Below are 24,362 nucleotides of genomic sequence, written 5' to 3'. Positions count from 1 at the left end.
GCATGCAGAAATTCAAATGTTGGAGATACTTGCCAAATATCCTCTTCTCCATGTTGAAAACTCATATTTCTCTCTGAAAAAGCTTCAATTTTCCTCACTATCCTGGTCACTGCCTTTTAGTACACTTTAGACTATCTCAGTTCCTTTGAAAATGTGAAGGTCAAAATTATACACATTGTAACACATGTGATATGACAGATGACAAATACATTTTTTTTCCTTTTACAGTCTCTTAAAATCATTGTAGTCTTTTAAGGGAGTCACAAAGCATTTTTGCTTCCAACTAATTACAAACATGGATTTTTTTTTAAAAAAAGCAATGTTTTCAAGTCAAAATTTTCATATCTTGTATTTCCTCTAACTAAAGTATTTCCAACAGCTCTGAACAAATAGGTATTTTTAAGGTTTTTATGTTCTCTCCTGATTTAGACATTTTGTTTCAATTCATTTATTATTTAGAAATTGTTAACTGAGCTCTATGTTCCAGATATTGTTGTAAGCATTCATGATCATAGTGAGAACAAGGCCTGAATCCCCTGTTCTTCGTGGCATTGAATTCCCTCTTCCTTTGGTTTTAGGCAAGAAGTGCAAGCTTCAGAGCTAAAGTAAGATGCCTAGCTTCATCTCTTCTGAGGTGAGTGAGTTTTAGCCCATCTCTTTGTCCCTATTTAATCTTGTTTAGAAAATAGGGAAACAATAGTCCTAAGACATAGATGTTTTTAATTTTTAGGTTTAAAAGAAATAACACATGCAGAACATTTAAATCAGTGCTAACCCAAAGCTAGTTCTCAGCAGCAGCAGCAATGCCATCGTCATTGTCACCATCAGTACTAGCCATTCCTTTGTGCAATTTGCAAAATTTATCAGAGAGGTGGCCTATATCCCCATTCAAATTTTATTACTTGAAAATAATAAAGGCACAAGGCACTAATTTAAAAAACCCTATAAGTAAGTAGCAAAAAATTAGTAGAATGGAGGGAAGGGAACAGGGTGGGAAGGAGTGAAAGAAGAGGGGAAGTATTGCATTAGAGCAAATTGTATTCTATGCTTTTATGTCAAAATGAATCCTAATGTTATGCACAACTAAAAAGAACTAGTACAAATAAAATTAAATTTAAAAATTATAAAGAATTGTATTTCCTGTGTTTAGATATTTTTCTAATGATCCTAACTCATTCTCTCTGAAATGATACTAAATCACTGAGATTTTTACTTTATAATTCTCTATATATGGCCTTCTTTTTTGGAAACAAAAATTTAATAGAGAAACAGTAGTTTTAAAGAGGCAAAGTAAACCAGAGTAGATAATCATTACAACATCTTTCAAAATTCAAGCCAATTTCAAGTTAGGAGTCAGTCAGACCTGGATGTAAACTCTCTTTCTACCACTAGTTGTGCTTATATCCTTGGGATGACTCATAGCCTTAGTTGCCTCATCTGTAAAGTGGGAATAATCTTAGAAGAATGTTGTGAGGTCTAATGAAATCATTAAGGTGTAATGGGTAAGTAAGTGGTTACTACTATGACCAAAGCCACCTTCTAGACCCAGGTCCTTTGTGCTGCTGACACCTTGAAAGATGAGTATCTCTACCCAGCAAAAGGAGAAAAAAACCTTGATGATTTCAATGCCATCCAGTAGGGAGAGGCTGAGGAAGATTTCAACAAATTATGGCTCTTTCCCATGACCTTGCAGTTTCAGAGCCCTCAACCAAACTCATGATGGCTGAGTATTTTATAAAAGCATTAATGGGCAATTTCATGTCTGGTAGCATGTCAGTGATGTATGAGAGTGATCTGGGAGGCAGGAAAAGCCAAGGAAACACGTCTCCACCAGTTCACAGACAGGAGGATAGGTATGTAAGTCAGTTTAGGCTGCTGTAACAAAAATACCTTGGACTGGGTGGTGTAAGCAATGGACATTTGTTTTTTATAGTTTTTGAAGGCTGGGAAGTACAAGGTCAGAGTGCCAGCAGATTTAGTTTCTGGATAGGGCCAGCTTCCTATTTATGTGCTGACATGGTAGGAGGAGATAACAAGCTCTTTCCTATCTCATGAGGACACTAATCCCTTGCAAGGGCATACCCTCATGACCTAACTATCCCCCCAAAGGTCCCATATCCAGGTTCTGTTCCACTGGGGATTAGGGCGTCACATATCAATCTTGAGAGGGAAGGACATAAACATTTAGTAAATAGCAATGGGTTTGGATTGCCTCAAGCCATTGGACTGGAGGCATTTGTGACAATAATTCCAGATCTGGGAAGCCCTAATGATATCTAGGCTACATATGGAAAATATTTACGAAGTTCCCATAGTAAGCCATTGACAAATGAAAGCCATTATTATAATGCACAATTATTAACCTTACAATGCTCTCATTTGGAAACAATCATTGGAATTTTGGAATTTTGATCTCTTTGAAGACTTTTAGATACCATATGTTACACTGATTATAAACAGCCAGAATATGTATAAGTAAGTTTAACAAAAATCTAAAATCACTGGGCTTCTTGCAACTGTATTGATCTGGACTTCACTGACAAATTCAAACCATTCACTCTCTGGGCTGCCAGATCTTTCAAGTAAGGTCATCTCCATAACCTCACCAAACTGTAGGGTATGCCGCTCCATTCTGTGAATTTAATAGCTGCAGTGTTTCTTAAATCTCTCTCTTCATTCCAATCAAGCTGCCATCAGCCTGCTCTGTCTGGGGTGGCTCTCTCAAGTGCGTAATGATGGTGTCCCTGCTTTCTATGCCTATTTAATCTACTTTTTCTACTTTTTTTTTAAATTGAACCCAGGGCTTTGTACCACTGACCACTGAGCTACATTCCTGGTCCTTCTCTTTTTTTTTTTTTTAAAGTTTGTAACAGGGTCTTACTCAGTTATAAGACTGGGCTTGAACTTGTGATCCTCCTGACTCAGCCTCCTGAGTCACTGTGATTATGGGTGGCACCTCGACACCCAGCTACCCTACATAATTTGTCAATACATTTTAGCGAAGTCTAACGTTAATGATCCTCTTCTTAAAAATCATTGGCAAATTCTCCATTATCCATCATCTATAAAATGATGTAAACTTTCTTTTCTCTTCTCTCTCTCTCTCTCTCTCTCTCTCTCTCTCTCTCTCTCTCTCTCCTCTCATAGGTAAATGCCCTGTTTGAAATTCATTTAGGGTACAAAACAATTTGTGAGTCAAGATCTGAAAAAATAAAAAAACTTGAAAAAGAAACTTCAAAAGGAAATTTTGCTTACAGCATAGGGAAAAGTATAGAGGAAGATCCTGAGTCCTTGGCCAGGAGAAGACCTCAAAAAGTCAGCTAGCCTTCCCTGAACTTCCAGCCACACTGATACCTGGGGCTCACCAAAGGAGAGCTGCTACCCTGTTCTTAAAATTTTCCAGAGAAGTAAACTCCCTTGAGAATTGGTTCCAGCTGATTTGCTGTTGTATTTAGGTTTCTTTATCATAGCTGTTCTTGGTAATTACACAGCAGCTTTCATGGGAAGAGCCTTTAAATAGACCTGATAATGCCTCTCTAAGGTAGGTAAACACAAAGTATCATTATCCCCATTTAACAGATGAAAGAGTAGAGGAAAGGGGGCTCGGGTACCTTTTCCAGTGCCTCAGGATGGGTTTTATTTCCTCCATTTCACACAGGAATGTCTCTAGAGTTTTCTCACACAACTTATCTGTGACTCTCAGATGTGGCTGAAAGTGCCTTAGCATCCCATCTTCTGCCTTTGGAGCCACCCTCTTCATCCCACCAGAGTCTGGCTGTGTAGCGACTGGAGAATGAACAGTCATATGCATTATCCGGTTTTATTACAATGGATGTAACTGCAAGATTTCCTTGGTCATAATGTAGCGAAGGAGCATGATCACTAAGGAAATTTCTGTCTATAGTTAAAAGCAAAAAGGACTTGGTTCACAGTAAGTACTCAATAAATGCTTGTTGCATGAAAGAAGATATGATGAATAAAAGAACAAACAAATGAAAAAATGTCACTTGTCATTCACTTACCCAGGAACATGTTATAGATTCTTTGTATCTTTTTTTCATATCTGTTTGAAGATCAAGTCAGTGGGAATGGGAGAGAGGTAAACTTTTAAGAGGTGGGACCTAATGGGAAGTTTTAGTTTACTGAGGGTATACACTTGAAGGGAATTGTGGGGTGCCAGTGTCTTCCTTGCTTTCTTTTATTTCCTGGCTACCATGAAGAGAACAGCATCCTCCATCACATGCTCCAGTCCATGATGAGCTGCTTTATCTCAGGACCAAAAGAAACGGGGCTGACCAACCATGGACTGAAACCTCTAAGACAGGCCAAAACAAACCTTTCTTTCTTTCTTTTTTTTTTTTTTTGTTACAGGTATTTTGTTACAGCAATGGAAAACAGACTAACATGGTCATATTGACTAACTCTCAAATATAACCAGTTACTTTTAGCATGCAATACCCCCAAACTCTTATTTTTTTTTATCCCCACTTGAGTATGCCCAAATAATTAGCTTTGCTCTTGTCATGATCACCCCATTCACTGTTTTTGTTGGGTATCTCTGCTTTTCTGTTTGTTGTTTGAAATGTGTTGTCTCATAGATCAGGAGCTAACCATAATAGAGTCAATTTTTCTTTTTTTTAAGTACTGAGGATTGAACTCAGGGATACTTTACCACTGAGCTATACCCTCTGCCCTTTTTCATTTGAGACAGTGTCTTGGTAAGTTGTTTAGGATCTCAATAAATTGCAGGCTTCAAACTAGTGATTCTCCTGCCTCAGTCTCCTAACTCACTGGGATTACAGGTGAGCGCTACCATGCCCAGCTGACCTAGTGCAATATTTAGCAAATTTCAGTTGCTCATCTGGCTGAGTGAGTTCCTGACTTAAGGAAACTGGTACTTGCTGCACAATAAAAAGTGCAGACACAAGATCAGAAATAATAATGGAAATTCAAGTTCTGAAGGATAAAACATATCCCATTAAAATTATGGCATAGGACCTTTATGATTTTTTACCTTATGTATGTAGATACTATGATATTATTTATTTCATGATTTTCACTTAAAATGCTTTTCAAAAAAATATCCCAGCCTACCCTAGTGGTTTCAGTGCAAGCTATAAGAACTTTTATGTAATTTGTGGGATAGAGATCCTGATTTAATGATCTAGGGTAGGACCAAACATCAATTTTTTTTTGAGAACTATTGTTCTAAGTAACTATATTTATGAAATCACAGGTTCCATCAATTAATTGTATTTTATTTCTAACTTGTACTAAACTACAATAATACCCAACCTAACTATTAAAATAAATTTAAAATGATTTCTCCTATACCTTCTGAAATGATCTCATATTTTTCCTGAGGCAGGGAAACCACTGGAGTCACACTATAGTAAATAGAAGAAACCAGGACTTTAACATTGAAAGCTCTGAAATTTGAGTTACATTCCAATTCTGTCACTTCCTACATGTGTGGCCATCTTAATGGCTGTGGCTTTACACACTGCAACTGTAATTGACCATCTCCCCACCCTTCTGCTCCTCATTTTGGTCCCTGTAGCTTACAGGGGCCACTGCAATTCTTCCCTGTCATATACTCATTCCAGAATGGGACCGTGTCCTCCAGCATGTGGATGAGTAGTTTGCTAATGCTTTTGCCATATTCCTGCACTCACCAAAGCTGCAGACTGGCTGATGGTGACAGAGGCAGATAGCACCAACAAGCCTTGAGGCTTTCATCCAACTCCATGAAATCCCCCCGCCGCGGGCTTAGCTCACAGCCTCAATGGCCAGCATCTTCACTTGATGCTCATTCTTGGTCCTTGGTTTCATGAGGAACAATGCCTTCTAGTTGCTTTTATACTCATGCATTTTCCCCTCCTTCCCCACCTCCCAGAGAAAAGCTTGCTTTTGTAACTAGAAGCAGTTGAATATCTTCTCTGCTTGATTACCTATATAATCCCAAATTCTAATACCTAGTACTCGGTGCTTTTCTTCTGAAGAGTATAAATTGCAATGGAAATAGCATCTCATTAATCCTCACCATACCCCTGTGAGGAAGTTGCATGGCAAGAATTACCTCTCACGCTAATCCTCCCACCTGCCCACCTGCAAGTAGCTCACTAGCACAGCTGCTTGCTATAGAGGAGGACAACCAGTATTTGTGTGATAGGAGAAAGCTGTTCTCCTTGATCCAGAGGGAAGCTGTTCTGTGCAGCCTGCCACAGAGGAGCCATTCGGGCTCTGTGTAGCCTAGTGAAGAAAGGAGACAAAGCATCACTCTCGCCCTAGTGATGGACTGGTAAGTAATGCCTGCATTTAAGCCCCTAAGAAAGTCCAATTATTACACTATGCTGCCTCCTGAGGACCAATCTCATTACTGAGACTTCTCTCTGTGTGTCTCCTACGTCTCCTACCCCTCCCATCTGGCTGGTGTTTGGAAGAGATGAGTGACTTCCTGACCTGAAGAAACGCTGGTACCTGCCCTCCTCCCCCCCCACCCCGCAAGAAAAAGTATAGGAATGTACAAGATCACAAAATGATAATAAAAATTCAAATTCAGAAGGATACAGTATATCCCACTAAAATCATGTCTCTGAAAGTCACCTATTTTAACAAAATGACATTCTGAGGAAAGGAGTTCAGTCATTCAAGATGATGTTGAGAGGGACAATGGCCAGGTCTCCACCTCAGGATCAGATCCCAATTTCACCCTACTCCAACTCCAGGGAGAGATTTCTTGAGGGGAAACTGTAAAGCTCCCTGGGAGGAACTGAAGCCAGCCTCCAGCCAAGCAGGGTTTCCACTTGGAGAGTCACTGTGGGAGTGGCCATGCAGGGAGACAGGGGGAAAGTTAGTTTGCAACTGGATCTTATTTCAAGCATCTCCTGGAATATTCATGCCAACAAATAGGTGTTCATCTTTAAGAAAAGGCCTTCTAGAAACGCCCAGAATTCACTTTTAGGGCAAGAATAATTCTATCAAATCATCCTGGGGCTAAGGTAAAGGGAGAATTCGTTATTTGGGGGATAGATCTGTTGCTGGGGAGTGAGGCAGGCCCTGGGGGTTTGTATTGTGGAGACAATGAGGTGTGGCTTGTGGGATCCAGCTTAGGGACCCCTGCTGCTGTGGGTGAAATAGGAATCTCTTATCTTCCCCTTCTTTTGCTTTGCCTCTCCTTGGGGAGTCACTTCTTTCTGTTCTTTGCTGTTTCACCAACCCTGGAGGGGCAATGGTGCCAAAGACAGCCCAAATTCCAGCTCCAGGGCTCTGTGGTGTGTGGAGGTCCTCCCAATGTCCCTGTCTGAAAGGGCTTCTGGAGAGGCCTGGGGACCCACCCACCAGTTAATCAGCAGGAACATCCTTTCAATCATCAGCTCTTTGAGATGCAGAAACAAATGATTTTGGGGAAAGTTTACTGCATTTCCTGAGGGTGAGTTGTGGACTTTATACTGTGGCTTGAAAATCTAGTGCAATGGTATCCGAGTTTTATTTCCAGGCAATAAGTTCCCTAGAGACTGGTAATTCTGATAACTTTCCCAGTACTCATTTCCCCTTTTCTCATGTCTACTAATCAGATTTCTTTTAATTTTGCAACAAATTTTCTCTAAACTTAGAATAAACTGCTGTTAACAGCTTCTCCTATCTTCTACAGATATGTAGCAAATTGGAAAACAGAAATAATTATGTTAGATCTGTGATTTTCAAAGTGTGGTCCAAAACCCACTGTAGGTTAAAATCATCTGGGATTCTTACTAAATATGCAGGTTCCTGGGACCATATTCTAGACCAATTTATTTAACATCTCTGAGATTGGGATGGGAAAGATATATTTTTATAAAACGTCTCTGTGGTTGATTTTTTAAATTTTTATTCTGTGGTTGATTCTTAAGAGAACTACTGGTTAACACAAGATTTTTCTGGGATGGAAGAAAGAGGGAGTGTATCTTTTTTTTTCACTTACAGTTTTGCATTACTGAAAGAGATATTAATATGTTGCTGACTTAGATAATTGCTCACCTGCCTGTATAACTTTGCCTATATAGATATAGGTGAAAAGTAACATTTCAGTTAGTTTTCCTAATCTATTTTTTTTTAGTTCCCAATGTCCTATTTCTGACTTTTGTGATGAATTTAATTGTGTCTGCTCCAAATTCATATGCTGGAGCCATAAACCTCAATGTGACATTGTATGTACCTTTAAGGAGGTAGTTAAAGTTATGAGAAGGGGCCTAATCCAACAGGATTGGTGTGCTTGTAAGAAGCGGTAGAGACAAGAGATCTCTCCTACAAATACCAAGGAAAGACTATGTGAGGACATAGAGGAAAGGCCTGGGAGCCAGGGAGAGCAGAGTGGCCTCCCCAGAAATCAAGGTCTTGAACCTCTGGTCTTGAACCTTGGTCTTGAACTTCTGGCCTCCAATCAATCACCCAGTTGGTGGTATTTTGCAAATGGCAGCCCAGCAGACTAATACAGCCCTCTTTAATAGAACTGTCCACCCAACAGGAACATAGCCTGGAAAGGACCAAAAAGTCTTCACACTCATTTTTGAGAATTGACACTTGAGACAGAACCCTCATGGTAAAACTTGAGAAAAGATCTTAATTTCACCAAATAATGCTGCACTTTACAGCAATCTATCAACCGGGCTCTGTATGGAGGCTATGGAAGATGGACAGAACTATTCCTTATTGACTCCTCTGTTGCTCAAGATACTGTACACATGCAGTAAGTGTTCATGGACAATGATATTGTAAGGGAGGAAGGGAAATTAGGAGAAATAAGAACAGATACAGCTTATGTAGACAAGCGACTCCCATAAACTTTTGTGACAGGCTCTAATTAGCATTTATAAATTCACTGACATGAATTTTCAGAAATCTTAAATGTTTCTCATGCTTTGAAACTAGTTTCCTTTCATTTAAAAAAAAAAAAAAAATGGAAGCACTCTCTAGCCAAATTCTTTCTAGGACAACCAGGACAAGATTATTCTTTCTAGGTCAAAAAGGCTATTGTTTTCTAAAACTTGAACTACTAGTTTGCCTCCATTGATGGAAGCCTTGAGGACCTCTTTTATGCACACAGGATGCCCCTTTCCATAGAATGGATTTTTACTGTAGCTAGACTACTTGTTGCTGGTGTAATTCGCTGCTCCCTAACTCTGGAAAAATCCCAAGCCTTAAATTTGTTCGAATGCATTAAGGATGGTATTTAAACACTTCAGTTTTGTATTGTCTGCTTTCTGTCCTTCTAAATTTTGAAGACAAGAATGCCTGAGCAGCATTGGAAGTTTGTCAGGATTCTAGGTGTCTCAAGAGTCTAGAATTAAGTACCTTCTCTAATAAGACTTTGGCCAAGAGAAGAAGATGCCTTCTAAAAGAAAAAAAGAAAAAGTGATTCATTGAGAAGTTATCTGCTTTCTTGGTATCTGTTGATAATGCATCATAAACACTAGAAATTTACCACATCCTCACTAAAATAAAATCACTACCACCTTGCATTCAGAGCTATGATGGGGGCCCAGAGTTTTCTTTGTCATGTAACTGAGAGGTAAATCTTTTTGTTTTAATTTTTTTTTTTTTTTTTTTTTTTTAGTTGTAGATGGATACAATACCTTTATTTTATTTATTTTCATGTGGTGCTGAGGATTGAACCCAGTGCCTCACAGGTGCTAGGCAACTGCTCTACCACTAAGCTAAATCTTTTAACAGAGAGTAAAATGGAAATGGTTCTGTCCTGAAACATAAGCATGAAGTCTGGGGATCAATTTGCTGACTGTTCCCCATATCCACACACTCCAAACTAAAGTTAGTAAAGTAATGTTACCAAACTTAAGTAGAGGAATACAAAGTAATTTCTTATCAAGAGTTGTAAGATTTTTTTTTTTTTTTTGTCTCTAAGGAAAACTGCAGGGACACTGTATCAAGGGAAAGACAAGCGGCACAAGTCATTCTCATGATGAATTTAGCTTTTCCATGTCTTGGCGATGTGTGTAGTGAAGCTCTCAGCCGAGTCTCAGCCATGACCGAAAATCCTGTGCTTTGCTGTTTCCTGCTGATCCCCACAAGGAACACTTTTGCATCACTATTAAACCGAGAGCTTCTATTTTTTTTTTCCATTTTGTTTTCTTTTGACATATTTCTTTTTATTCTGCAGTGTTTCTTATGAGTTATCACTATCTTGACAGTCAAAGAATTCCACTTCATTTCCCTAGAATAATTATTACATAAGCATTGTTGGAATAAATACTTCTTATGTACCTTTAAGGACATTTAAGTACATAACTTGAATAAAAAATATTTTTTCTTTAAATAAGAGATTTGCTTAACCAAGTCCATGCTACCATTTGGGAGATACAATGCTTTAGTCAACAAAGCCAAGATAATCAGACAAAGAAGAAAACAAACAACATCATCATCAAAATGTTACCAATAGTTTTTAGCAACCAATAAAAAAAAAATGTTACCAACAGTCATTTTCTTATATACCATAGTAATGATTCTCATACCTTGTGCTTCATAGGTCTTTTTCTCTGTCATGCCAAACACCAAGATTTTTAACAGCCATATGTATCACATATCATATGATATAAAAAATCTAGAAAAATATCATATAAAAAATCTAGAAAAATTCCCACTATATAGCTGCATGCATTTTATTCCTAATTTTGCTAAAAAGAACACTGAATTCCTGCAAAAAGTAGCCCCCATTGTGATTTAGGAACCATAAGAAGCCTTACCAAAAACACTTAAAGGACTCTTATAATTCAATAATAAAAAGATGAATAATACAACTTAAAAAAATGGCCAAAAGATTTTTTCAAGAAAACATGGTCAAAACTACTCTAAGATTTCATCTCACTCCAGTCAGAATGGCAATTATCAAAAACACAAGCAATAATCAATGTTGGCAATTATGTGAGGGAAAAGGTACACTCAGACATTGTTGGTGGGACTTGCAAATTGGTGCAACCACTCTGGAAAGCAGTATGGAGAGTCCTCTGAAAACATGGAATAGAACAACCATTTGACCCAGTTATCCCACTCCTCAGTTTATACCCAAAGGACCTAAAATCAGCATACTACAGTGATGCAGCCATATCAATGCTTATAGCAGCTCAATTCACAATAGCTAAATTATGGAACCAACCTAAGTATCCTTCAACAGATAAATGGATAAAGAAAATGTGGTATATATACACAATAGAATATTACTCAACCTTAAAGAGGAATGAAATTATGGCATTTTCAGGTATATGGATGGAACTGGAGAATATCTTGCTAAGCGAAATAAGCCAATCCAAAAAACCAATGGCTGAATGTTTTCTCTGATATGCAAATGCTAATTCACAATAAAAGAGTGTGTGCTAGGGAAGAATAGAAGTATTTTGGGTTAGACAGAGGGGAGTGAAGGAAGGGGAGGGGATATGGGGGTAGGAAGGATATTTGAATGAATTGAAATTATTACCCTGTGTGCCTATATGATTACACAACCGGTATGATTTTACATTGTATACAACTAGAGGAGTGAGAAGTTGTACTCCGTTTATGTATGATGTGTCCAAATGCATTCTACTGTCATGTATAACTAATTAGAACAAATTAAAAAATGACTTAAAAAAGATGCTCAACATGAGTAGTCAATAAGGAAATGCAAACCATAATGAGATAGCACTTCACACCCACAAGGATGGCTGTAAGAAAAAGAGAGCTAATAAGTGTTGACGAGGCTGTGGAGAAATTAGAACCTCAAAGGCTGCTGGTGGGAATGTGAATTGGTGCAGCTACTGTGGAAAACCATATGGCAGTTCCAAAAAATTGTTGAATATTAACTGAGTTACCATATGAGCCAGTGATTCTACTCATAGGTATATACCCAAGAGAAATGAAAGCATATTACTATATAAAAACTTGTACATAGGAACCTACAGCAGCATAATTCATAATAGCAAAATATGGAAACAACCCAAGTGTCCATCAACAAATGAATATTCATATATATCATTATTCAGCCATAAAGAGAAGCAAAGTACTGTTACATGCCACAACTTGATGAATTTTGCATACATTTTGCTACATGAAAGAAACTAGTCAAAAAAGACCACATAATGTACGATTCCATTTATGGTTAAGTGTCCAGAGTAAGCAAATCTATGGAGACAGAACATAGACTAATGGTACCTAATGCTGGGATGGGGAGATGGCAGTGGTGGTGGTGGTGAGGAATGGGGGCTAATTGATAACAGGTTTGGATTTTTTTGAACGGGAATAGAAGGATGATAAAATATCTTAAAATTGATTGTGATGATGGCTGCTTAACTCTGAATATAACAATCCCATTGAATTATATAGTTACATGGGAGAATTGCACAACTCAATAAAGCTATTTGATGTGAATTCACCATGATTTTTCTAACTTTTCTGATTATTGACATGGAAGAAGACAGAAGAGACTCCAGCACTAGCTAGGTAGGCTCTGTAAGTAACTCAAAGGTGGATAAAATGAATATAATACAAAACATAAAACAGTGAATGCAATGCATAATGCTTGAAGCATTATCATTATTAGAAGAACACTGGGACTCAGGGTGTGGGAAGCCCAATTCTAGAATGGACGTATCATATTGAATTAGCAGTCCTGCCTAACAAGTGAAAATAAAGGCATATCAGACATAAATAGAACTATACCTATAAAAATAAAAGCTATCAATTATTAAATCTTCATAGCCAGGTTCTAGACTAGATGTTGTAGATACATAATTTCAACATGTGCAGCTGCACTGAAGTAGATATTATTAGGTGCATTTTATAGAAAGGAAATCTGAAAATAGCTTAAGTAAATTAGCCAAAGAGAGACAGCTTGTAAGTGGTTGAGGTGGCATTTGAACCCACATCTGTCTGACTTTTAGGTCATAATAATTATGCAACAGAGTTGTTTAAGATAGTTGCATTATAACTTAAGCTTTTCATTTGTACCTCCTATTACATCTCTCTGTCTCTCCCTCTTGTTATTTTGGAGTGAATGCTTGTAAAAAAACCTTGAGAGAGGGAGATTACAGAAATTGCCACTGACAGTGATGGTACTGTTGCTATAGCAACCAATCCACCAAATTTGTTTGTGCTAGTAGACACACACTTCTGTCTCTGTAATACACCCATACTGACTAGGATTCCTCACAGTATCAATTAACCCCTGTTAATGCACATGGAATAGCAAGTGCTGAGAGTCTGCTGTACTTCTGACAGCATTAAAGTATCTCCTTCAAAGTTTCCTTCCCTGACTCACGGATTTGGCATTCTTTCTTCCAACCTGCATCTTTCTTTTGCACAGGAGGCTCTGGTGGGGTTGGTTTTGAGGGATGGCTAAGCATCAGGGCCAAACAGCAGCCTGCTGCTTTGTTCTAAGCAAGATTTAGAAATAAGACTATTTTCTTTTTGGCAACAAATGGACCCTCTTAATGCAATAATTCCTCATTCAGTGCCAGATTCTGAATTGATGACCATCCCATCCCCACCCTCATGTACAAAATAGACCTTTAGCCAATGAAAAAAATGTCTCAGAAGTTACTGTACAGCAACCAACAGTATGAGGTTTGTGAACACACACACACACACACACACACACAAATCTGTCTAGCCACATTTTTCAACAACGCTTCTACATTTTCAAGGGCTCTTTCTTCTTGGATATTGATGCTTTCTCTCTTCCTCCTCCTCTCCATTTCACTGGCCTCGCCTGTCTTCAGAGGCACCTGAAGGCACATAAGGCAGGGAAGTGGAACCGACTGTAATTCTTCAGTTCACTTCTCTGCAGCCTCCAGTGAGCCAGTCTCCATACGGTGGGTGGCCCAGCTGAGCTCTGAGAAGTTCAGAGTCCCTGCACGGGTGCAATTTACCAGCCCACTCCCAGGCTCTCTGGGAGCAAAGAAGCCAGACAATTGTAAATGGGAGACCTCTGGAAACAGCAGCAAAGGAAACCTCTGCGCTGGAGGACATGAGATTAAAAAGAAGAGTGACTATTATCTATGCAAGGAAGAAACGAAGGACTTTTAGACCTAAAAAGGCCATCATTCCCCTTTGAAAGATTAAATGTAAGTTGCTGAAAGCCATCGGAAATTCTAATTTTCCCACTTCTTGCTGATGCCCTTGGTTTCACCTTTGAATCTCTTCAGTTTCATTCTTCTGGTCTTAAAAGTCTCTGGCTATTTCTGTGCTGTCAGTGAAATATGCAAATATGCCCTAGAGTTTTCTTAATAGGCAAAGTGTATTCAGGTACATTTTGCTTAAAGCATCTTTCAAAATTAATAATAAATCCATTTTTAAATAGCATTCTAGCTTTAGTTGTTTTCCCCCCCCTCAATATTTCAACTGATATTTGCCCAAACCTTAGGAAGTAGTACTATGATTATTAGCCCATTTTATTGATGCAGGACCCAGTTAAATTGGAGCTAGGACCTGCTTTAGGTTTATGATTTCAAAGGCAGCAGTATTTCCATAATTGTATTGCTTCTTTTCTCAGTTCCACTAAAAAAGCATGCTGATTTTTTCCACTACAGAACTAGTCTACATGGTCATTAATCCTCAGCTGGGTCTACAGCTTCCCCTGTGATTTGGACAGCCCCTTCTCCACTGTCTCTGGCACACACCCCTTTTCTCAGTTCCTAGAAGATACCAAATTCTTTTCTGCCCCAGGGGCTTTTGCACATGTTCATTTCACAGCTTTGGGTGCCCCAATTATATACCCTGCCTCCCCCACCCCCAGACCCTAGATATCTCATTTCCAGGGTTCATCTTCTACATTTTCTGCAGAGGAAGTCTGCTTAGGTCACTCAGACAAGAATACAGCCCTCTGTTATATGATGTCTCTGCCTATGGTCCTTTTCTAGTCTACAGTATGTATTGCTACTGGGATTAACTGGTATAATTATTTACTCTTTCCTTTTTGACTGTAAACTACATGAATTCAGGAATGTGTCTGTGTCGTTCAACTTTGTATCTCAGATCCAGGCACAGGGCTTGGTGGATTGCATGTGTGCAATACAAATTTGGGGGAGATTCCACAGCACAACTTTTTGTTAGTGGCAAATTGCAACAAATCGCCCCAAGTTCCAACCAGGGCATGGGCTTAGAAAACCTGCCAGAGGTTGTGAATGTCTTCTTGCTTCTCACACCTGCTGCCAGCTCAAATTACACTGGCAGTTGAGACAATTTTGTACAGAATACAGTTATATTTTCACCTTCTATTATTGACATAAGGCTCTACCCTTCAAACTCTGACATTTCTGAAACTAGTGCATTACCTAGCACAAGAACAAACCTTCATTAAAAAAAAGAAAGAAAACATCTTATTACTCCAATTACACATTTATAATTATTAAACTGAATTGAATTATAAGGGGTAGATTACTATAATTTACGTTTTTCCCTTGGGAAAACATTATTTCTTTTGAGATCTAACTTTTTTCTTTCTTTTCTTTTCTTTTTTTTTTTAAGTGGAACTCTGTTGACAACTCTGAATTATAAGATAGAATGTGTACTGATTTGAATGCTTCTTGATTTGTATTTTTCTGTCCAACAGATATTGAACTCCGAATCTCCAATCTCTATGACATCCCTGCCCACCTGGGCTGCTAACTCTCCTTTCTTCATTGTTCAGCAAGTTCACCTCTTAGTAATTTCTTTGATCCTCCATATTACCTTGCATTTTTCTTGTTGCTTTTTTTTTTACTTTTTTCACTTTCCTAGGATTTCTTTCTTTTCATTTCCCTGCTACTGTAAGCTTTATGTAGTGCCTTTCTGCTATACTTGTAAAGTTGCAAATTGTTCTAACCGTTTCCATTAATATTATTTGTGAACAGGTAAACCCCTCCAATATTTACAGCAAAATGAATATACTCACTGTGTCATCTACATTACATCTGATAGTTCTTCCTCTGGTTAACACCCTCTTGCCTATAACAAAATGTCATTTCTTTTCTTTTTCTTTTTAAAATCACTATTAATTCATGTATTGTGACATATCTTGGAAGTTAAGAAAAAGGACATGGAAAATACATGCATTTTCTGAAATTCTAGATGAATGACAGAGGCATAAATACTTATGACATAATAATGATGAAAAGGATTTTCTTGAAACAAAATATAAACACATTTACAATGAGAGTAATTTTACTTTATGTTACTAAAATTTGCAAGTATTTTTATGATTCTGATTTATACCTGTTGTATTTATCACCTGAAAGTACCACTAGCGTGACTAATGCTCTATTGTCACAGCAGCAAAGCTGATACCTTCTGGTACAGGGAAAACAAGTTTCCATTCAAATTTAATCTTTAAGGTTTTGTTGTATTTTCATAACTATTTTTCATAGTTAAACTCAAAGCTCTTGTATTTATTTGTTGACTTAAAATGTATTGACTCTTCTACTTTTCACCAGTCAATATCATAGTGACAATTCTCAGCAGCCTCACTATTCAGTCCTTTGATCTTAGAACTAACAACTAAGCGTGGTAGACCAGTAGGATACCGGTCTATGCTTCCAGCATATTCTCACACTTCTTCATTTGTTGGGTAGCTGGGAGAGTAAGAAGGTAGGAACTTTTGATGATTTCTGTGATATGATAAAATAAATATATGGAAGGTGTAGATCAGAGTTGGCTCCTTGGAGAAGCTATATCTATAAGATACATTCACAAGGAGAAGGTGTTCTCCAGACAATGAGGAGTCCACCTTGATACTATTCTGATGATTGAGCAAATTACTTACTTTCTCTGAGCTTCAGTTTTTTCATCTTTAAAAAGGCCTAAAGAATTCTGTAAGGAATATGAACAATGTTAGTGATCAGTCAAGCTTCTGGTAGTTGTTCAGTTAGGGATGCTTCTATCATTACTGGTAATGTGTGTGTGCTTGTGTGTGTGTGTGTGTGTGTGTGTGTGTGGGTGTGTGTGTGTGTGTGTGGGTGTGTGTGTGTGTGTGGGTGGGTGTGTGTGTGTGTGTGTAACCATCTTCAAAATCACCCTCACTTTTTTTCTCATTAGTTTTTTTTTAATTCATGCCAGCAAAGCCAAATCCTTAGGGTCTATCTCAATTATTTTAAAGGCCAATTGCAATGCATATTGAACTTACATTTTTGGATCAAGGTCAGGCACTGAATTATGTGCTTTGGTTACAAATATTTAGAGAAGTCACTATCTAGTGGGGAGATAAAAACACAAAACAAACTTGATGGGGTGAGCACTCCTTCAAGTTTATTCACTTTGAGAAGAGAGGGAGGGTCTACAGACACAGTCCATTTGATTCACTTAGGTGTCAAGCATCCTGACAACATGTGCCCTTTGATCAAAGCAGCTGAATGTATAAGATGGCATGGAGAAAAGTAATTTTTCATGCATTCATTTATATACATAGATTAGAATGTGCCTGTCAGTCTCAGAAAGAAGTGTGTTAAACATACCTGTTGACTCTGATTTCCCACTGGAAATCCTTAAAATACCATATAAACAATATTTAACCCTCTTTTCAATAATGACTATTCTCTGTGAGGACATTCTGGATCTACTTAATGTTTGAAACAATAAGCAACTCATTCATTAATTGTTTTAATTAATCACTATTTAACTTTCAGGGATCACTCCTGAAATTTTTAAGTGGTAATTCCAGGAATCTGAAATTCTGATGTGGCCTGGTAGAATGATTTAGACCTGAAATCTTTCCAAATGAAAGGAAAAAGAATAATGGGGATTCTTTCCTCTAGAGTAAGGTCAAAGTTTTTGTCTGTTTAGTTCACTGATACATCTCAAGTGTCTACAATAGGAGTCGGCAAACCATGGCCCACTGAGGAAATCCAGCTGGCTTCCTATTTTTGCACAGTTCAGTAACTAAGAATTTTTTTAATGGTTGAAAATAATCAAAGGAAGAATATTTCATGACATAGAAATTATATAAAATCCCTGCCTACAAATGGAGTTTTATTGCAACACAACCATGCACATTTGTTGACATATGGTCCATGGCTATTTTTGCAGTACAAGGAAGATCAGAGTAGTTGCAACAGAAACCTTGTGACCACAAAGCCAAAAGTAATTACTATTTTGCTTTTTATAGAAAAAAACATATACTGACCTCTGGAACAACAATTCTTTTAAAGTCAAATACATTAATATTTAACTCTCACAACTTATTTTTCCAAAAGGAAATCGTAAGTCTACATAGAACTTTAAGTTCAATCACCATATAATAGCCTAGTATAGAGAAAGTCAAAATAATCAGCAGGGGGTGGTTGGGGATGTGGCTCAAGTGGTAGTGCATTCATCTAGCATGCATGAGGCACTGAGTTCGATTCTCACCACCACATAAAAATAAAATAATGATATTGTGTCCACCTAAAACCAAAAAATAAATATTTTTTTAAAAAATAATAATAATCAGCGATACAGTATGAGAACACAGATTCAAGCATCATACTGCCAGGAATTGGCTGTGCAAGCATGAGCACAATTCTTAACTTCTCTGTACATCAGTTTTTTTCATCTAAAACGAGGCTAATGATAGCACCCACTCCTTTAGGGCTGTTAAGAGAATTTTGAAAATTAATGTTCGTGAAGTACTTAGAATATCACCTGGTTTACAGTAGCTATTGTAAACAAAGTAACACATTTTCTTACTGTTTTCAAGTTAAATAAATTCAGATACTTAGAAATTAAATAAATGTGTGAACCCTGACATGTTCAGAGAAATGGAAAAAAGTATAAGCATGAAATAAAATCTGAAAGTGTTCACTTTTGTCAGTAAGTCCTCTAAGCCAATAAAATGCATTAATATGTATTCTAATTGCCTTTTGATTGTAGGATATAACTGTTTGGCTTCCATACCTGTGATATGATTTTGTAATCAATGGTCTTGTTTCAGATAATAAACAAATTGAATTCTGAATGGTTGAGTAACTTCTGATACAAAATCTAACCACCTAACAACTTCTAATCTGTGGGTATCAAATTGATATAAAGGGAAGTAACAATTTAGAAAATGCATGGGTACAAGATTAGTTTGCCTTGTTAAGGTGATTATTCAGTTCTTAGGAAGAGAGCCAATAAAAAATACTGTCCTACTTTTAAAGAGACACTTTCTAAGCACTAAAGTCAGGAATCAAAATTATGTGTTATGAAATCTAATGGCTTTTTAGTCATTGCAAGACATTTTAACTACTGATGTTTAAACTGATTTCCATATTAATTTATGTGAAATCTTTGAATATAGTATGTCTTATAGAAAGTAAAATATTTGTATGTTACCCTTCTATCATCTACTAAAATACAATTTCCTGAAACTACACTTCAAAATGGGATTGTATACAGGACTTAATAGCTGGTGGTTAAATGTTTAAAAAGTAAAAATTTTCATAATGTTTTTATTTATAGGTATTTTCCTGGGGAAGGTCCAATGGACTTTTGTTATGTCAAGTAATAATATCAGTTGAGTAATGTGTTGATGAAGTGTATTGTTAGTTTTTCTTATTTCATAATGTTAATTCATTTAACTTTAATAAGCATTTATTTAATGGTTACGTTGTGTGAGCTGCAATGAAAATGTAAAAAAAAAAGTTAACGCTCTGGTGCGATTTGGTTTATTTGGAATAATTACTAAATTATGCATTAAAATTTAGAAACATAAATAAAAAAATCTCTTGGAATTACTTACATTAACTTAGACTATGAGTCTTCTGTATTATAAGTTGTAGATTCATAACTGTTAGTGTGTATTCTAAGAGCATAACTTAGACTACAAGTCTTCAGATATTTACTCTTTAATATACTAGGCATTGCATATCAAGTCACCTTTTAAAAGCCTTTAACATTGACTTTTCCAGAAACCTTTTCAAGGACTTAATTCATGTATTTTCCTGAAATTGTGAGAAAGTTTCATATTTCTTATAATAAAAAGAATATTTTCAAGAAATGACTTAAAATATTCTAATTTTTTGTCTACACACATCCTGTCATCTTTTTAACAAATTTAAAAATATTGACAGGTAAAAATTATATATACAACATTTTGATACAAGTATATATTGTAGAAAAATTAAATCATGTCAATTAACCTATTAATCACTTCATCTACCTATCATATTTTTTTTTTGCAAAAATGTTTAAAATCTAATCCTTTAGCAACTGTGAAATATACATTATTATTAACTATGATCACAATGCTGTTCAAGAGACCACTAAAACTTATTCCTCCTGTCTAAACTGAAACTTTATAGCTTTTTTCAAGTCATGTTATCTTAAACCATATATATATATATATATATATATATATATATATATATACATTTATCCTAAAATGTACTTTGTTAAAATAGAATATGAATCTGAGTGCAAATGGCTTACTCAAAAAAATAAATCAACTTGATAAAAATATTAAAATTGATTTGAGTATTTATATAAAAACCTAATACTTGGGTTGTTTTTATTTTTCTAGACAAAAAAATCAAAATTATTTAATAATATTTAAAATCATGTTTAAATTATTATTACTATATTAATAGCTCTATTTTCTATAGAAATATATTCCTAAATAAGTGAATTTCCTTGGAATTATTCTATTTGCTTATGTTTTGTACTCATAAACAAAGTAAACTGACTGCTCAATTTTAATTTTCCATCTCCTTCTTTGCACTTGAGGAACGCATTCATATTTAGATTTTAAAAACTACAGGTGGATAAAAAGTAATAAATACAATGTCCTTCCATTCCACTCTCTTCAATAAACCTGATGTAATCTCATAAACAATAGGTCAACACATTTATCCTCCTGTTGAATTACATGTAAGATTGAGAAAACATTTTTATTTTATGCTGATGCTCTCATAAATGGGTTCATTTAATACTATTGAGTTGCAACTTAAGAGTTTTTTCTACATTAAAGTTAAAGATCTGGATATTTACTTTTGCATTCTTTCAGTGACTTAAAGCCAGAATGATGTGATTAGTTCCTTAAATTAGGATGCTACAGTTACTAATAATGGAATAAAATCTAAATTATATTACTTTGAGATCAGCAATAGGTTCACATGAACTATTTTCTTTTCTGTATCTTCCTCTTTTAAAGGAAAATACAGTTTTCTTCCTACTGCAGAAGTATCAGATTCTTGCAGCATCCATGACACTTGTAAGCATTCAGTGGTCAGACACCACTACATATCCTTCAAATGATGTGGCCCAGTGAAGCTGGAAGGTGTCGTCATGGAGTCAGGCAGTCTAGTATCTCAGCCATCCACCAGGACAGAGCCAGCAAGCCCCAGCTGGTGTGCTGAATCCAGAGGAAGGTGGGAAATGGATTCTGCATTTTCAAAGTCAACTCTCCTAACAGTGAATTCTAGGACTTACTTACAGATAAAGTGCATTAAGGGCTCCAGAAATTATTTATTGGATCATATTTGTAAAGCTCATCTGCCCAAACTACTCTTAGAGCAAGTTAAATTTTAATTTTATTATCCTTCTGGGTTTCTGAATTGATACTAAATTCTACATCTTTAAAATATAAAAAAAAAAGTATGTTCAGGGTTATAATTGTGTGGTTTGAACTCTTGACTCTGTATGATATATGTTAAATGAAGAATACTTATAGGTCATTTAAAAGTGAAAAAAAATAACAAAATGCTAATCATCAATGTGCACTGGTATGGTAACACTTGCCCATCACACTGAGCTTGCATTTTGATCTTAGACAAATGGAAAACTCTTAAAATAAATAAATAAATAAAGACACATTTCATGTCTTATTTCCACTTGGACTCCTGTGCTCTATGTTCGAGTATAAGAGGGTTTGTATTCTTGCTTCTGCTATTGTCCTATTGTCATCTTTTGATACCACAAGACATTAACTCATGTCCAACAGATATTACAAAAATCAACTTACAGAATTTAGTATAGGTTCAGGATATCTCATGAGAAATCTTGCTCCTGTTGGCCTCACCTTAACACCAGTACTGCTAAACAACTGTGGAGAATATCCTCCATTTTTTAAAACTTTAGTTAGCTAGGTCTGGCAGAAATATCACAACAAATCCCAAACAATTCCACAAGGTTGCACACAGTGGACCCTATCCCTTACACAGCATTCTGTGTGGGAACATGCCATGACAGGTTTTCAGAACATGTACTTTCCTAAAGCAACACTTGGTGGTTTAGGCTGGAGTAGCCCTGCATCTGGAATCATCATGTTTTATCATGAGAAACTGAGAGGATACTGTTTCTCTTTTCTAAAAAGAGAAAGAAACCCTTTGCTAGGGCTCATTAAAAAGGGTTTTAAAATTGGAGCCAATAAAACAGGGCTGTCAATTCCTACAGTCTTTTCATCTCAGCAGCATTTTAAAAAGCCATTATTTCTCTCTCCCTTTTGACATGAACTCCTATTTGCAACACAGACATAGACACATTCTAAACAGCAACAAGAGCAGCACAACTCCCTAATTTCTTTGCTACTCATGTTCAGGCACACAGACCACCAAGAGCTACAAGATTCTGCTCCCTCCCACTCCCCAATTCCCAATTTGCAACTGTACTCCTCTTTGAACTGGAAGATACTAGGCAAGATTCCTTTTGCTTTGCTCTTCTTTAAAAGCGGTAAAGAAAGGTTTTCTGTAAGATACAAAAGTTTGCATGGCCACATTTCCAATAGCAACCCTAACACACAAAGCATTTTGAAGTTCTAATCTCCAAAGGGAGCAGACCTCAATCACAAAACACATAAAAGCCAACTTGAGTACTTGATAGAAATATGAACGCTATCCTCTGTTGGCATGCCTGGGCACTTTTGCTGGCCCAAGACAGGAAAGAGGAATGGAGACTTATCACAGAAACCTTTTCCTTGAGCAAGCCCATCTTGAGATTTGGATGGTAGAGGCTATGGTAGAGAGGCTTCCAAAACTCACTTTTAACTGCCTGGGCCTTTGGCCCCACCTGCCTGTCAATTTCAATGTGAGTCCACAATTCTCACATATCCTGCTGTGGGGATATAGAGAATCTGGGCTTCTGAACGCTCAGGGATGCTGTTAGGCCAGTTGCCTATTGACCTTTCAGGGACTCTAAAATCAACTTTCTCTACACCTTCTGAATTGTTTGCGTTTGTTTTCAGCCTGTCGGAGCCTCCTGCCCAGCCCACCCTTCTCCCCCCTCCTCCCTGCCCCCTCCCCTCCCTCCGGCCTCTCGGGCTCCCCCCACCCCGCCCTCGTCTTTGTTGTCTCCTACCTGCTGGCCAGGCTCTGCCTGCAGTGCTGCCTGAAGGGCATCAGGTGGTAGTTCATGGCGTCCAGCAGCAGCTTCTGGCAGACGGGGTCGGTGCGCATGAAATCCACTGACTGGACCCGCTCCACCAGCTCCGGGGCCGGGATGAGTGCGAAGCGGAGGCGCTTCATGAGGTCGGGCGCGTACTGCATGCGGGTCTCGCGGTCGTGCTCCAGCCACAGCACGGACATCTGGAAGAGCGCCAGCTCCGACTCCACGGGGGGCGGCAGCGAGTCCAGCAGGGCGCGCATCTCCTCGAAGTTAAGCAGCAGCACATCTTCCACCAGGTACTTGTTGGCCAGCTTCTTGGTCTCCTCCAGGCCGTGCAGCGCGGCTATCTTACACACCTGCTTATAGTTCTGCACTGAGATCTGGTCGTTGAGGAACTGCACACAGAGCTTGGTGACCTGGGGAATGTGCAGGATCTTGCTGACCGACAGCACCTCTTCCACAGTGTCCAGGGAGAGGGTCACGTTGGCGGTATAGAGGTACTCGAGCACTAGACGCAGCCCGATGGAAGAGCAGCCCTGCAACACCAGGTTGTTGATGGCCCGGGGGCTGGTCAGCAGCTTGTCGTCGGGGGAGGAGGAAGGAGTCCCGGGCTCCTCCTGTGGCGGCGGTTGCTGCTGTTGTGGCGGCTGCTGCTGCTGCGGCTGCTGCTGCTGGTCCTTGGGGGCCCCCAGGCCGTCCTGACCGCCGACCCCTCCCCCGAGAGGGGGGTGGCTGGAGAAGAGCGATCGGAAGTACTGCGAGCAGGAGGCCAGCACGGCCTTGTGGCAGTGGAATTGCTGGCCCTGGGCCGTCAGGGTCACGTCGCAAAATAGCTGCTTCCTCCACAGCAGGTTGAGGCCGTGCAGCAGGTTGTCGCTGTGGCTGGGGTCGAAGGTAGAGGTCCTGTCCCCGGATCTGGACATGGCGAGCTGACTCGGCGCACCTGGCTTTAAACCCTCCTCCAACCTGGCAGACAGGGGTGGGGGATGGGAGGGGGAACAGGGTGGTAGAGGGATGGGGTGTGGTCGGGGTGGGGAATGGTGTGGAGGGGAGGGGAGGGCAAAGAACAACAATCAAGGCTCTGCTAG

The 24,362-nt window shown here is 38.2% G+C and overlaps 1 protein-coding gene across 1 annotated transcript in view; it reads right to left on the bottom strand.

Moving 5' to 3' along the window:
• Positions 1–24,245, bottom strand: part of Klhl14 (kelch like family member 14) — a 92,538-nt gene extending 68,293 nt beyond the window's left edge. Inside the window, exon 1 of the mRNA XM_027935690.2 lies at positions 23,248–24,245. Within this exon, the coding sequence (XP_027791491.1) occupies positions 23,248–24,197 (950 nt within the window). The 5' untranslated portion in view covers positions 24,198–24,245. The remainder of the gene's footprint in view (positions 1–23,247) is intronic.
• Positions 24,246–24,362: the final 117 nt, after the last annotated feature.

This window comes from Marmota flaviventris, chromosome 16 (assembly GCF_047511675.1).
Source record: "Marmota flaviventris isolate mMarFla1 chromosome 16, mMarFla1.hap1, whole genome shotgun sequence".
NCBI lineage: Eukaryota > Metazoa > Chordata > Mammalia > Rodentia > Sciuridae > Marmota > Marmota flaviventris.
Note: the sequence above shows the minus strand (reverse complement) of the source record. Positions and strands in the feature narration are given on the sequence as shown.